Genomic DNA, 14,330 nt, shown 5'->3' with positions numbered 1-14,330 from the left:
TCCCCAGGGGGCAGAGGGCGGGGCAGAGGGCGAGGCAGCGCAGACCTGGCTCCTGGGGACCCAGCCTGAGTTGGTGCCTGGCCTGGGGACACAGAGTCGGGGCGCCCTCTGGGCAGGAGCTGTCCTCGCTGGCTTCTGTGGGTGTGCTGGGGAGACACCAGACTCCGCCATCCCCGCTGGAGCTCTACCCCGACGCCAGGCTGGCCGACCACCTGGGCAGGCGATGCCGCCAGGCACAGCTGGGCCCTCCCCCGATCCCCCGCTGTCCCCACCGGCGGTGGCCTGTCCCTGGTGCCACAGAGAGCGTGGCTGTGCGGGAGCGGCCACCACCCCACGGCCCGCTGTGCCCCCCCCCAAGGCCCCTCTGGTGGGCAATGCGGGGAGGGGTCTGGGCTTGTTTGCCCACGCCCCTCCTCCACTTCTGTGGCCATGTGCCCGCTACCCTGTTCCCAGTTCCTCCTCAGACATCCCCCGACCCGGGACGGTGTGTGCCCAGCAGGGGGCTCTGCTGGGGGGAAGCAGCGGGCACAGCTCACGCTCACCCCCAAAGGATAAGGAGGTGCCCCAGGTGCCGCCCACATTCGACCTGCAAGCTGCCCCCCGCTGAGATGCAGCGTGAACCAGGGGCAGACCTGCTCTGGGGGCGGGGGATCGGCCACAGCTCGGCAAAGACGATGCTGACCCCATAGGCAGCCGAACAAGGTGTGGGCACCTGCGGGCTCCCTGGAGGAGGTGCCCTGGCAGAGGCATGTGCAGGGGGGTGCAGGAGCTCCCTGTCAACGGGTGCAGCCGGCCAAGAGGCCCCGGGGCACAAAGGGCTCCTGCCCCGTAGGCCTGGCTGGGCCCCCGCGAGGGGTCCCCGGGGCCTGAGGCCCGCCTGGCCCAGGGGCTGTCTGACCATCCCTTTGGGGGGCTGACAGCAGCCTCAGAGCCTCTTCCCCCCACATTCCCGGGGTGCCAGGCCCCCGCAGCCTTCCCGGGCTCCCGGTGTCTCCCCGGACACTCCCAGGCCACAGTGAGCCGGAGCAGCGGGAGCTCCCTGTGGGCGTGGAGTTTGGGGCTCCCTGGGGGCAGGGGGGACACACGCAGGGGGTCACCCAGCGGGGGGGGGGGGGCAGGCCTGTCTCCCAGACGCTGTCTGCTCGCTGTCGGCTGTGGGGTCCCTCCCAAGGGACCCAGTCACCCTGGTGCCGGCGGGCGGGCTGGCGGGAGGGCTCAGGGCCCTGGCGGGCTGGAGGGGAAGGGAAGGGGCAGTCTGAGAGGGGGGTGGTGGTGGGGAGGGTGTTCCATCGTGTCTGCACTGCAGCACGCCGACCCCAGGGGGCAGTGTGGACCCCGAGTCAAGTCTTGGATCCACCATCATCCTGGGGCCCAGAGTAAAGGCCTGCGCCCCCAAGGGTTCCAGGGATGGGGACCAGGACCCCGACATCCCGCAGACAGAGATGGGGCTGAGGGCTGGGTCCGGGATGCGCCCCTTGCCGGGTGCGCGACCTCGGGTGCCACTCAGTCTTGGAGCCTCAGTTTCTCCGTCTGCAGAGGGGGGACAGCAGGCCGGCCTCAGAGCTGGGATGCAGGAAGAGCCCGGTGCAGGGCAGCGGGGTTGTTGTTCGCACTATTATTACTGGTCGCTCCCCTCCTGGTCATGTCTGCTGGTGGCCAGCCGCAGGCTCGAGCCTTTGGCAGGGGGGCGGGGGCTGCTGAGGAGGCCACCGAAGAGACCACCAGTCCCTCTGGCCGGGAGGACGGCGGAGGAGAGGGCTTTCCCGCTGCGGCCGGGGCCGGTGACGCCTGTGGTGCAGGGCAGGGGCGGTGCCAGGGCTCAGGTCACCTCACTGTTTGGGGGTTCTGTGCCCCAGGAGGACGGCCTCTGGGAGCCTGGCCTCGAGGGCGGCCCCGCCAAGCCTGGGGTCTGCCGAGCTCCCGGGGTGCTGCCCCCTCGGTCTGGGCTCCACGCTCTGGCTCACAGAGTTCTTGTGCCACCCCGCATGGGCCCCGGGCCATGTAGCCACCTGGTCAGCAGGCCGTGGCCATTTCCGGCCCTTCCTGGGGGCCTCTGGCTGTGCCCTCCTGGGTCTCCCTCGGCCTCTCTGCCTGCTTTGGCCGCTGCTTAGCCTTTTGGAGCCTGGGAGTGCGGGTCCCCTTTGGACCTCAGTCTTCCCATCTGTAAAATGGAGTGGCCAGACCGGATGCCTCACACGCCCCAGGTTCCACGCTCGGGAGTGCCGAAGACCAGGCCCCTCCGGAAGCAGAATCGGCGGGGCCGAGGCTGGGCTCCCGCTGCGCCCCCAGGCCCGTGGCCGCCCTGTCTGGACGCCGGTCCGCCACCCCGAGCTCCGGGCCGGGAAGGCGGCCGCCCTGCCGGCTGCTCCGGGCCAAGCAGCAGCGAGCAGGCAGCTGGGCCGGCCTGGCGGGGCTCCAGAGGCGCGGAGCGGGTTAAAGTGTGCGCCAGGCCGGCCGGCGGGCGGGGGAGCCGCCTGGTGGGAAGTGTGAGTTCCTCCCTGTCTGCCTGACAGCTATAAAGGCGGCCGCGCAGCCGAGCCGCCACTGGGCTGCCGCCGCCCTGGGAACCTCTCCTGGGTGCTCTTTGAAGTGCAGGAGGCGGGAGCCGAGGAGGGAGCCGCAGGCCCGCAGCTCTCCGCACAGCAGCCCGGGCAGCACCTGGCGCCGCCGCCCGCCCGCCCGCCCGCTGCGGCCGCTCAGCCCGCTCTCCGGAGGACAACCTGCTGCCCGGACAGGTAGGCGCCTCCACCAGCCGCTTCCCCCAGGGCCCGCCCGGGCCTGACATGCAGCCGGCGGCCAGAGCATCCCGCAGCCCCGGGGTGCTGACGGAGCTGAGGGGTCCGTGGGGAGGGGTCCCCTCGGCCTCCAGCCTCAGACGCCTGCAGCTCCCCGGTGCACGGCCCCTCCCACGGCGCCGGCTGTTTTCGGACCCCGGGGAGGGCTGGATCCCTCCCGTGTGAGCCGGGCCTGGCCCGCGGCCAGCGGTGTCTGGAGCCGTAATGAAAACCAAGTGTGAGGCCGGCGCAGCACCTGTCCCTGCGAAGGCGGGAGCTGCGGCACCGGTTAGCCAGGGACCCCGGGACCTCAGGGGCTCCGCTGGCCCGAGGCTGGGGAGGGAGGGGCGCGGATGGAGCCTCCGGGGCAGGGGAGTGGGGGGACGGCAGGCAGGTAGCGGGGAGGTGGGGTGCAGTGCTGTCTGTCCAGGGCAGAGGCCGCCTTGGGGTGCAAGGGTGTCCTTGGCACAGCACCTGGGATCCTTCAGGTGCCCGGGCGGCACAGAGGGGAGGGTTTGGGGAGGGAAGGGAGCGGTTCGGAGGAGGTGGGTCAGGACTGGGAGGAGTGGGGGCCTACATCCCTCTTGCCCTGGAATTAGCCCAGTGCCGGGACCGCTCCGCAGGGTCTCTGAGGTCTGGGGGCGCATGTGCTGGCGTCTTAGGGTGGGGGCATCCAGGGACCCACCCCGTAGACGGTCCTTCCCCCGTGGCCAGCAAGCCCCGAGCCAGGGAATACCCAGGTGCTCTCGCTGGGCTGGGCCACAGGCCAAGTCCGGGCCACAGCCCCTCGCCTCCCTCCCCTCCCCGGTTTCCCCACAGGTGTCCCCCAGGTGCTCGGGTGTCCGAGGTAGAGCAGCACGTGACCCCGAGTGCCCTCTGGTGGGGTGGTGTGGGGTGGTACGGGCTGAGTGCACACGCCATTGCCAAGGTGTCCGCCTGCAGCAGGCATCTCTGATCGCTCCCGAAGCCGCCCCCAGGGCCCGGGCAGCCACCTAACTGATCCCCAGTGGCCCCAGCCTGGGTGGGCCCTGAGGGCCTCCCCCAAGCGGACCCTGATCGGCTGACGGGGAGCCGGGCCTGGCCAGCGGTGACGGTGGCCTTGCTTCCAGGATGGACCGCGGACGGCGGCCTTCGCGCTGGGCCTGGTCCCTGCTGGCAGCGGTGCTCATGGCCGGCGGCATGGCGTCCACGGGGGCCACGGTGAGTGGGGAGCATGGTCCCTCACCCAGAGGGGCCGATGTCACAGGGGCTGCGTGGCCAGGGTCCCGGCTGCCTTCCCGCAGCCCTCTCGTGCCAGGACACGTGTCAGACCGGCCCCTGCATGGGGACCTGGCCACTCGGAGCCCCGGCCACCCAGCAGGATGGGCTGAGGGCTGAGCGCCCCCCTCGGTGACGTCCAGAAGGTGCGCTGGAGGCGTGTCCTCAGAACCCGGTCATGCTGGGCCCGGGCCGCTCGGGAGAGAGAGGTCGGGAGGTTAGCTCGGTCGGTCCCCAGGACCACACTGAGCTCCCAGGATGTCCCTGATCTCAAAATGGGGAGGACCCGGGGTCCCCAACTCCCTGGGGTCCCTCTGGGCCACCCCTGACCCTGAGCCCGGGCTGCCCAGTGGCCCTAACCCGCGGGTCTCTCACAGGACACCAGCCCCACGTCCAACAGCCTGGAGGGGGGCACGGACGCCACGGCCTCCTGGTGGGGGGAGTGGACCAAGTGGACGGCGTGTTCCCGCAGCTGCGGGGGCGGCGTGATGTCCCGGGAGCGGCACTGCCTCCAGCAGAGGTGCGGCCGGAGGGTGGGCGCCTGGCCCTCAGCGGGCAGCGGCCGAGCGGGGCCTGGGCTGGGCAGGGTGTGGGGTGAGAGCACAGGCGGGGGTGGGGGGGCCTCCTCTTCACCGGCCCCCTCAGGGACCCGGCGTCCTGGGGTCTGCCCTGCTCCGGGGCACAGCCTTTGGTGAGCGAGCAGGCCCGTTTCTAAGGCTGTGGGTTGAGGAGAGGGGACAGGGGGGAGGGCCTCGGCCGTCTCTGAGGACCCGAGTGGAATAAACAGGGAAAAGCATCTGGTGCAGCAGCTACTGTCGGGCACACCCGGCTTCAAATCCTGCCTCTGCCACTTCCTAGCTGTGTGGCCTTGGGCAGGTCACCGAACCTCTCTGAGCACCTGTGGAGTGGAGGGGGAGCCGGAGCCCCCTGACACACGGGGACACGTGTGCACGGCCTGCATGTGTCAGCGCCCTCATTCCTGTAACTAGTTCTGGGTGCTGAGCGCTGTGGCGTGTGACAGGGCAGCAGAGACGCCTCGGGGACCCCCTCCGCTGAGAAGGGGCTGGGAGACGCCCCCGGAGGGTGTGACCCCCGTGCAATGAGAAGGGCTGGCAGCCTGAGGGGAGGGAGGACCCCCGGTCAGAGGAATTGGGGGAGCACGGGGACCAGCCCGGAGGCCGTGGGGCGGCAGCGGGCAGCTCCTGGCGCTGGATCAGAGCCCTGTCTTCCTGCCAGGAGGACGTCAGTCACCGATGCCGGGAACCGAACCTGCACCGGCACCTCCAAGCGGTACCAGCTGTGCCATGTGGAGGTGAGGCTCCACCCACCGGGACCCTGCCCTCCCCCCTCCTCCTCCCCCCGCCCCCCCAGGTCTCCCTCTGGTGGGTCCTGTCCTGGGCCTGCCCCTTCCAGCCCGTGAGGAGAAGGTGCCCAGGCCCCGGCTCAGGGCGCTGCCCGCCTGCCGCAGAGCAGATCGCTGTGCTCCGTGTGCCCCCGTGTGCCCCCAGAGGCCTCCCAGCTGCCGGCGGGGCGGAGGCTCCAGGGCCAGGGTCTCTGGCCGAAGCCCCCCGTTTGCTCACAGCCCTGTGCCGGGAGTTTGCCGGAGACCGACCCTTGCCAGGTGTCCGCCCGTGAGGCCGGGCGGCCCCGCCCAGGGCAGCAGCCGGAGCACAGGAGGCCTCGGTGGCCAGGGGTGCCCTCTGCGGCTGGGCTCCTGGCAGCTCTCGGCAGGGCCAGAGCCCTCGGTGGGAGCCTGAAGGCCGGGCGTGGGGCAGAGACAGCCTCGGGGTCTCCGCGGGCCCATGTTGTGGTGTCCGTGTGTGTTTGCGTGTACACACGTGCAGGGGGCCGGGGCTGGAGGGACCGAGTGGCCATAGCCTCTGCTTTGGCTTCATGGGTCCGCTGTCCTCCTGGACCCTCGTGGGCCCCGGGGGGGACCTGCTGCTCGCCCTGGGCCCCCCCCTGCCCTGGAAGCTCCCCTGCCCTGGGCGCACTCCCCCCCGCCCCCTGCCTCAGCCCTCCCGCCAGGCACTGGTGCTGTGGCCTCAGCCGGGGACACGCAGGGGCAGTGGGGCGGGGGCGCCGGGCGGCAGGACAGTCAGGTCCCGCCCGGAGCCCGGGGACGGTGTGAGGGTGGTCAGTCACTGTCCTTCCGCTCGTCCTGCTCCTCCCGAGAGCCAGCCGGTGAGACAGGAGCGAGAGGCCACCCTGGGGCAGTGCTTCCTGCCGCCGCACAGAACTGCCTTTGTCGGCGAGTCCCAGCCCCCCTCTCGCCCCCAGGAGTGTCCGCCGGACGGGAGGAGCTTCCGGGAGGAGCAGTGCATCTCCTTCAACTCGCACGTGTACAACGGGCGGACGCACCAGTGGAAGCCCCTGTACCCCGGTACCGCCCCGCCCTGCGGGGCACCGTGCGGGGGGCCTGCCCTGAGGGGGCACCGTGCGGGGGGCCTGCCCTGAGGGGGCACCGTGCGGGGGGCCTGCCCTGAGGGGGCACCGTGCGGGGGGCCTGCCCTGCGGGGCACCATGTGTGTGGGGGGCCCTGCCCTGTGGGGGCACCGTGCGGGGGGCCTGCCCTGAGGGGGCACCGTGCGGGGGGCCTGCCCTGAGGGGGCACCGTGCGGGGGGCCTGCCCTGTGGGGGCACCGTGCGGGGGGCCTGCCCTGCGGGGGCACCGTGCGGGGGGCCTGGGCAGATGGGCGATGGCCAGAGGGAGGGGTCTGGGCGGAAGTTGGGGGAGCTGAGGCAGCAGAATACCAAGCAGCCTTCCCCGGGGGGCACGTGCAGGGGCCCCGGGCCAGCAGTCCAGCCCTCGGGGCTCCGCCCTTCTGCCGGGGACCTGTCCCCCCAAACCCCCAGAGAGACAGAGGCGGCCACCCAGAGCCCGCATCCTGGTGCATGCCAGCGCCCGAGACCCCGGCGATCCTCCCACTCTGGGCCTCCGTTCCCCCTCTGTGCCCCGGGCAGCGCTGTGTCTGTGGGAAGGAGGGGGGAGCCCCTGAGTGGGACCCCCAACCCTGAGAGCCCCCAACCCTGAGAGCCCTCTAACTCTGAGAGCCCCCAACCCTGAGAGCCTCCCAATCCTGAGACCCCCAACCCTGAGAGCCCCCCAACCCTGAGAGCCCCCCAATCCTGAGACCCCCAACCCTGAGAGCCCCCCAACCCTGAGAGCCCCCCAATCCTGAGCCCCCCAATCCTGAGACCCCCCAATCCTGAGAGCCCCCCAATCCTGAGACCCCCAATCCTGAGAGCCTCCCAATCCTGAGACCCCCAATCCTGAGAGCCCCCAAATCCTGAGACCCCCAACCCTGAGAGCCCCCCAATCCTGAGACCCCCAATCCTGAGAGCCCCAACCCTGAGAGCCTCCCAATCCTGAGACCCCCCAATCCTGAGACCCCCAACCCTGAGAGCCTCCCAATCCTGAGACCCCCCAATCCTGAGACCCCCAACCCTGAGAGCCTCCCAATCCTGAGACCCCCAATCCTGAGCGCCCCCAATCCTGAGAGCCCCAACCCTGAGAGTCTCCCAATCCTGAGACCCCCAATCCTGAGACCCCCAATCCTGAGACCCCCCAACCCTGAGAGCCTCCCAATCCTGAGACCCCCAACCCTGAGAGCCCCCAATCCTGAGAGCCTCCCAATCCTGAGACCCCCAATCCTGAGACCCCCAACCCTGAGAGCCCCCAATCCTGAGACCCCCAATCCTGAGCGCCCCCAATCCTGAGCGCCCCCAATCCTGAGACCCCCAATCCTGAGCGCCCCCAATCCTGAGAGCCCCAACCCTGAGAGTCTCCCAATCCTGAGACCCCCAATCCTGAGACCCCCAATCCTGAGACCCCCAACCCTGAGAGCCCCCAATCCTGAGACCCCCAATCCTGAGCGCCCCCAATCCTGAGCGCCCCCAATCCTGAGACCCCCAATCCTGAGAGCCCCCAACCCTGAGAGCCTCCCAATCCTGAGACCCCCAATCCTGAGACCCCCAACCCTGAGAGCCTCCCAATCCTGAGACCCCCAATCCTGAGACCCCCAACCCTGAGAGCCCCCAATCCTGAGACCCCCAATCCTGAGCGCCCCCAATCCTGAGCGCCCCCAATCCTGAGACCCCCAATCCTGAGCGCCCCCAATCCTGAGCGCCCCCAATCCTGAGACCCCCAATCCTGAGAGCCCCCAACCCTGAGAGCCTCCCAATCCTGAGACCCCCAATCCTGAGACCCCCAACCCTGAGAGCCTCCCAATCCTGAGAGCCTCCCAATCCTGAGACCCCCAATCCTGAGAGCCCCCCAATCCTGAGACCCCCAATCCTGAGACCCCCAACCCTGAGAGCCTCCCAATCCTGAGACCCCCAACCCTGAGAGCCCCCAACCCTGAGAGCCCCCCAATCCTGAGACCCCCAATCCTGAGACCCCCCAATCCTGAGCGCCCCCCAATCCTGAGAACCTCCCAATCCTGAGAGCCCCCAACCCTGAGACCCCCAATCCTGAGACCCCCAATCCTGAGACCCCCAATCCTGAGACCCCCCAATCCTGAGCGCCCCCTGAGCGCCCGTGTCCCGCAGACGACTACGTGCACATCTCCAGCAAGCCCTGCGACCTGCACTGCACCACGGTGGACGGCCAGCGGCAGCTCATGGTGCCGGCCCGGGACGGCACGTCCTGCCAGCTGGCGGAGCTGCGCGGCGTGTGCGTGTCGGGCAGCTGTGAGGTTGTTACCCCTGCACTCGGTGCGGGCGGCGCTTGGGGGGGCCGGCGCCGGGGCGCCCTCCCAGCGGCCTCTCCTCCCGCAGCCCATCGGCTGTGACGGCGTGCTCTTCTCCACGCACACGCTGGACAAGTGCGGCGTCTGCCGCGGCGACGGGAGCAGCTGCACCCACGTGACCGGCACCTACCGCAAGGGCACCGCCAACCTGGGTGAGAGCACTGCGCCAGCTCCGCCCCCTCCCCGCGGGCCACCTGACCCCCCTCCCACTTCCCCCACCCCCTCCCCCCTCCCCCCGTCCCCTCCCCGGCGGGCCACCTGACACCCCTCCCCCTCCCCTCCCCCCCACCCCCCCTCCCCTCACTCCCACCCCTCTCCCCCCCGCCCCCCTCTCCCGCGGGCCACCTGACACCCCTCCCCCTCCCCTCACCCCCACCCCCCCTCCCCCGCGGGCCACCTGACCCCCCTCCCACTCCCCCCCCCGCCCCCCTCCCCCCGCGGGCCATCTGACCGCCCCCCCCACCCCTCCTCGGGCCCAGGCGGGTGCTCGGGGGTCCCTGCTGGCCGGGGGAGGAGCAGCTCTCTGTGAGCACCTACCAGTGCCGGTGCCTGGTGCACGCCTGGCTGGGGCCACGTTGGCGTTTGCAGCCGTGGGGGCGTGGGAAGGGGATTGAATGGCCCACTGAAGGGGGAACCCAGGCCCCAGCCCCCCTCACCGGGACTGACCTGAGTTTGGGCTCACAGGTTCTGGGGCGCCCTGTTCCGCAGGGTCCACGTCTCCGAGGGTGGTGAGTGGGGCGGGCAGAGGCCGCTGTCTTGGAGGCCTCACTGTGGAGGCGGGTTCGGGCGGGCCCCTGGGGGGTCCTCCCTGCCTGTCACACACCTGCCTGCAGGGCCTCCCGCAGGTCCGGGCAGGGAGACAAAGACCCTGCCTTCAGTCACGCCTTCTCTCTGAGCACCTACTGTGCGCAGGCACTGAGGCTGCCAGAGGCTTTGTGGATGCGGTTCCTGCCTCACAGCTCTCGGCATTGGGGCTGGGCTGTCCCCCACTCCCTCCCCGGTGCGCCCTGCCCCTCACCCCCCATCCCTCCCCCGTGCGCCCTGGCCCTCACCCCCCATCCCTCCCCCGTGCACCCTGGCCCTCACCCCCCATCCCTCCCCCGTGCACCCTGCCCCTCACACCCCATCCCTCCCCAGTGCGCTCTGGCCCTCACCCCCCCATCCCTCCCACGCGCCCTGCCCCTCACCCCCCATCCCTCCCACGCGCCCTGCCCCTCACCCCCCATCCCTCCCCGGTGCGCCCTGCCCCTCACACCCCCATCCCTCCCCAGTGCGCTCTGGCCCTCACCCCCCCATCCCTCCCCACGCGCCCTGGCCCTCATCCCCATCCCTCCCCCGTGCACCCTGCCCCTCACACCCCCATCCCTCCCCAGTGCGCTCTGGCCCTCACCCCCCCATCCCTCCCCACGCGCCCTGGCCCTCACCCCCCATCCCTCCCCCGTGCACCCTGCCCCTCACACCCCCATCCCTCCCCAGTGCGCTCTGGCCCTCACCCCCCCATCCCTCCCCACGCGCCCTGGCCCTCATCCCCCATCCCTCCCCGGTGCGCCCTGCCCCTCACCCCCCATCCCTCCCCCGTGCGCCCTGCCCTCACCCCCATCCCTCCCCGGTGCGCCCTGCCCCTCACCCCCCATCCCTCCCCCGTGCGCCCTGGCCCTCATCCCCCCATCCCTCCCCCGTGCGCCCTGGCCCTCATCCCCCCATCCCTCCCCGGTGCGCCCTGCCCCTCACCCCCCATCCCTCCTCCGTGCGCCCTGCCCCTCACCCCCCATCCCTCCCCCGTGCGCCCTGCCCCTCACACCCCCATCCCTCCCCCGTGTGCCCTGCCCCTCACCCCCCATCCCTCCCCCGTGCGCCCTGCCCCTCACCCCCCATCCCTCCTCGGTGCGCCCTGCCCCTCACACCCCCATCCCTCCCGCGTGCGCCCTGGCCCTCACCCCCCCATCCCTCCCCCGTGCGCCCTGGCCCTCATCCCCCCATCCCTCCCCGGTGCGCCCTGCCCCTCACCCCCCATCCCTCCCCCGTGCGCCCTGCCCCTCACCCCCCATCCCTTCCCCCGTGCGCCCTGCCCCTCACCCCCCATCCCACCCCCGTGCGCCCTGCCCCTCACCCCCCCATCCCTCCCCCGTGTGCCCTGCCCCTCACCCCCCATCCCTCCCCCATGCGCCCTGGCCCTCATCCCCCCATCCCTCCCCATGCGCCCTGCCCCTCAACCCCCCATCCCTCCCCGTGTGCCCTGCCCCTCACCCCCCCATCCCTCCCCCGTGTGCCCTGCCCTCCCCCCATCCCTCCCGGTGCGCCCTGCCCCTCACGCCCCCCATCCCTCCCCCGTGCACCCTGCCCTCACCCCCCCATCCCTCCCCCATGCGCCCTGGCCCTCACACCCCCATCCCTCCCCGTGCGCCCTGCCCCTCACCCCCCATCCCACCCCCGTGCGCCCTGCCCCTCACCCCCCCATCCCTCCCCCGTGCGCCCTGTCCCTCATCCCCCCATCCCTCCCATGCGCCCTGCCCCTCAACCCCCCATCCCTCCCCCGTGTGCCCTGCCCCTCACCCCCCATCCCTCCCCGTGTGCCCTGCCCCTCACCCCCCATCCCTCCCGGTGCGCCCTGCCCCTCACGCCCCCCATTCCTCCCCCGTGCACCCTGCCCCTCCCCCCCACTCCCTCCCCCGTGCACCTGCCCCCTCGCACCAGCTCCCGAGGCGGACGTGGGGACAGAGGCCATGCAGCCGGGAATGGCGGCTGGGCCTGAGCCCGGTGGCCTGGCTGCGAGTCTGTGGTCCCCACCACCGGCCTGCCCCCTTCCCTGGCGAATGTGGGGGCGCTCGTCCCCGGGGGACCTGTGGGCGAGGGCGGCCAGAGCTGGCGCTAACCGAAAAGGAGCGTCTGTGCGCCCACATGTAAATGAATGCGCCTCAGTTTTCTGATCTCACCGGCCGTGTGACACGCACCTGTCCGGGGGGACCCCCGCGGCAGCCGGGGAGGCACCCAGGGGCATCGCGTGGGGAGTGCCCACATGGCAGCCTGTACACCCCGGGAACTGGCCAGCATGATGGCTGCCCCTCCCCCAAAAAGCCAGTGCTGCCTGGGGGGTGCTCAGTGGTTAGGGTGTCAGCCGGAGGACGGAGGGTGCGGTTTGATTCTCGGCCACGGGCACGCACTTCGGCTGCAGGTTCGAGTCTCTGGTTGCCTCTTCCATTGAGAGACAGGGCCATGGTCAGACCCGCCGCTCACCACCTCTCCCCCCGCCCCCTCCCCCTCCCCAGGCTACTCGCTGGTGACCCACATCCCGGCCGGGGCCCGGGACATCCAGATCGTGGAGCGGAAGAAGTCCACCGACGTCCTGGGTAGGCCGGGCCCGGGCGCCGCCTCGCCCGGCGTGGGCTCAGCGTGGGGTGAACTGGGTGGCAGAGGAGGGGCATGGACCCGGTCCCTTCCTGCTGGGGAGGGATGGGCCGCAGGAGCTGGAACGGGGCCCGGGGTGTGTGTGTGTGTGTGTGTGTGTGTGTGTGCGCGCGCGTGTGTGAGTGTGTGTGTATAGGTGTGTGTGTGGGGGGGGTCACAGGAAAGCTCAGGTGTGGAAGGACCCTGCACTCAGACCACAGGGGGAGGCGTGATGTCAGGTAGTGAGCTCCCTGTCCCTGGAGACCAGGCAAAGCCGGCGGTGCTGAAGGTGGAGCCCGCCTCCGGGCAGAGGAGTGAGGCTCAGGAGGCAGGAGTGGCAGGAGGTGGCCCCTCTGGGAGCTCCCCATCCCCCCACCCCCCGTGGACAGCCAGCAGCAGGGGAGGGTGAGGACTAGGGTCTGGGGTGGTGGTGGGGGGCTCGCAGATTCTGGCTGTGAGGGGCAACGGGGACCAGGCTGGGGGAGCGGTGCCCAGCGCCGGCCTCACCGCCTGCCTGAGGGAGGCCTGTGAGAGCCAGGGCTGGGGGCGGGTAGGAGGCTCCTGCCCCCGCCCGGCAGGCCGCACGCTCCAGGCCCAGCATCCGCTCCTGAAGCCAGGCCTTGGCGGGCCAGCTGCTCAGCTGCCGGCAAGGAGGCCAGGAGATGCCCGGGGTCTGAAACAGACACATGGGAAGATCCTGGGCCTCAATGGAGCCTGGGAAGGATGGGGAGGGGGGATGGGGAGGGAGGATGGGGAGGGGGGATGGGGAGGATGGGGAGGGAGGATGGGGAGGGGGGATGGGGAGGGAGGATGGGGAGGGAGGATGGGGAGGGAGGATGGGGAGGGAGGATGGGGAGGGAGGATGGGGAGGGAGGATGGGGGGGGAGGATGGGAGGGAGGATGGGGAGGGAGGGATGGGGAGGGGGGATGGGGAGGGAGGATGGGGAGGATGGGGAGGGAGGATGGGGAGGATGGGGAGGGAGGATGGGGAGGGAGGACGGGGAGGGAGGATGGGGAGGGAGGATGGGGAGGATGGGGGGGGAGGATGGGGGGGAGGATGGGGAGGATGGGGAGGGAGGATGGGGGGGGAGGATGGGGAGGGAGGATGGGGAGGGAGGATGGGGAGGGAGGATGGGGAGGGAGGATGGGGAGGGAGGATGGGGAGGGAGGGTGGGGAGGGGGGATGGGGAGGGAGGATGGGGAGGGAGGGTGGGGAGGGGGGATGGGGAGGGAGGATGGGGAGGGAGGATGGGGAGGGAGGATGGGGAGGGAGGATGGGGGGGGAGGATGGGAGGGAGGATGGGGAGGGGGGATGGGGAGGGAGGATGGGGAGGGAGGATGGGGAGGATGGGGAGGGAGGATGGGGAGGATGGGGAGGATGGGGAGGGAGGATGGGGAGGGAGGATGGGGAGGGAGGATGGGGAGGGAGGATGGGGAGGGAGGATGGGGAGGGAGGATGGGGAGGGAGGATGGGGAGGGAGGGGGAGGGATGGGGAGGGAGGATGGGGAGGGAGGGTTGGGGAGGGGGGATGGGGAGGGAGGATGGGGAGGGAGGATGGGGAGGAGGATGGGGGGGAGGATGGGGAGGGAGGATGGGAGGGGGATGGGGAGGGAGGATGGGGAGGGAGGATGGGGGAGGATGGGGGGGGGAGGATGGGGAGGGAGGATGGGGAGGGAGGCGGGGAGGGAGGATGGGGAGGGAGGATGGGGAGGGAGGAGGGGGGAGGATGGGGAGGGGGATGGGGAGGGGGGATGGGGAGGGGGGATGGGGGGAGGATGGGAGGATGGGGAGGGAGGATGGGGAGGGAGGATGGGGAGGGGGATGGGGAGGGAGGATGGGGAGGAGGATGGGAGGGAGGATGGGGGAGGATGGGGGGGGAGGGATGGGAGGAGGATGGGGAGGGAGGAGGGGAGGGAGGATGGGGGAGGGAGGATGGGGAGGATGGGGAGGGAGGATGGGGAGGGAGGGGGGAGGGAGGGATGGGGAGGATGGGGGGGGAGGATGGGAGGGAGGATGGGAGGGAGGATGGGGAGGGAGGGATGGGGAGGATGGGGAGGGAGGATGGGGAGGGAGGATGGGGAGGGAGGATGGGAGGAGGATGGGGAGGATGGGGGGGAGGAAGGGGAGGGGGATGGGGAGGGAGGATGGGGAGGGAGGATGGGG

The 14,330-nt window shown here is 71.3% G+C and overlaps 1 protein-coding gene across 1 annotated transcript in view; it reads left to right on the top strand.

The window, feature by feature from the left end:
* Positions 1-2,497: 2,497 nt before the first annotated feature.
* The window catches only part of ADAMTSL2 (ADAMTS like 2), a gene marked incomplete at its 3' end in the record, with an annotated part of 29,761 nt that continues 17,928 nt past the window's right edge, over positions 2,498-14,330 (top strand). Inside the window, exons 1-8 of the mRNA XM_084899122.1 lie at positions 2,498-2,735; positions 3,884-3,974; positions 4,409-4,551; positions 5,268-5,343; positions 6,312-6,414; positions 8,583-8,728; positions 8,811-8,934; positions 12,049-12,129. Coding sequence (XP_084755248.1) covers positions 3,885-3,974; positions 4,409-4,551; positions 5,268-5,343; positions 6,312-6,414; positions 8,583-8,728; positions 8,811-8,934; positions 12,049-12,129 — 763 coding nt within the window. The 5' untranslated portion in view covers positions 2,498-2,735; position 3,884. The remainder of the gene's footprint in view (positions 2,736-3,883; positions 3,975-4,408; positions 4,552-5,267; positions 5,344-6,311; positions 6,415-8,582; positions 8,729-8,810; positions 8,935-12,048; positions 12,130-14,330) is intronic.

Source organism: Pipistrellus hanaki (assembly GCF_964339955.1).
Source record: "Pipistrellus hanaki genome assembly, chromosome: 11".
Taxonomy (NCBI): domain Eukaryota; kingdom Metazoa; phylum Chordata; class Mammalia; order Chiroptera; family Vespertilionidae; genus Pipistrellus; species Pipistrellus hanaki.
Note: the sequence above shows the minus strand (reverse complement) of the source record. Positions and strands in the feature narration are given on the sequence as shown.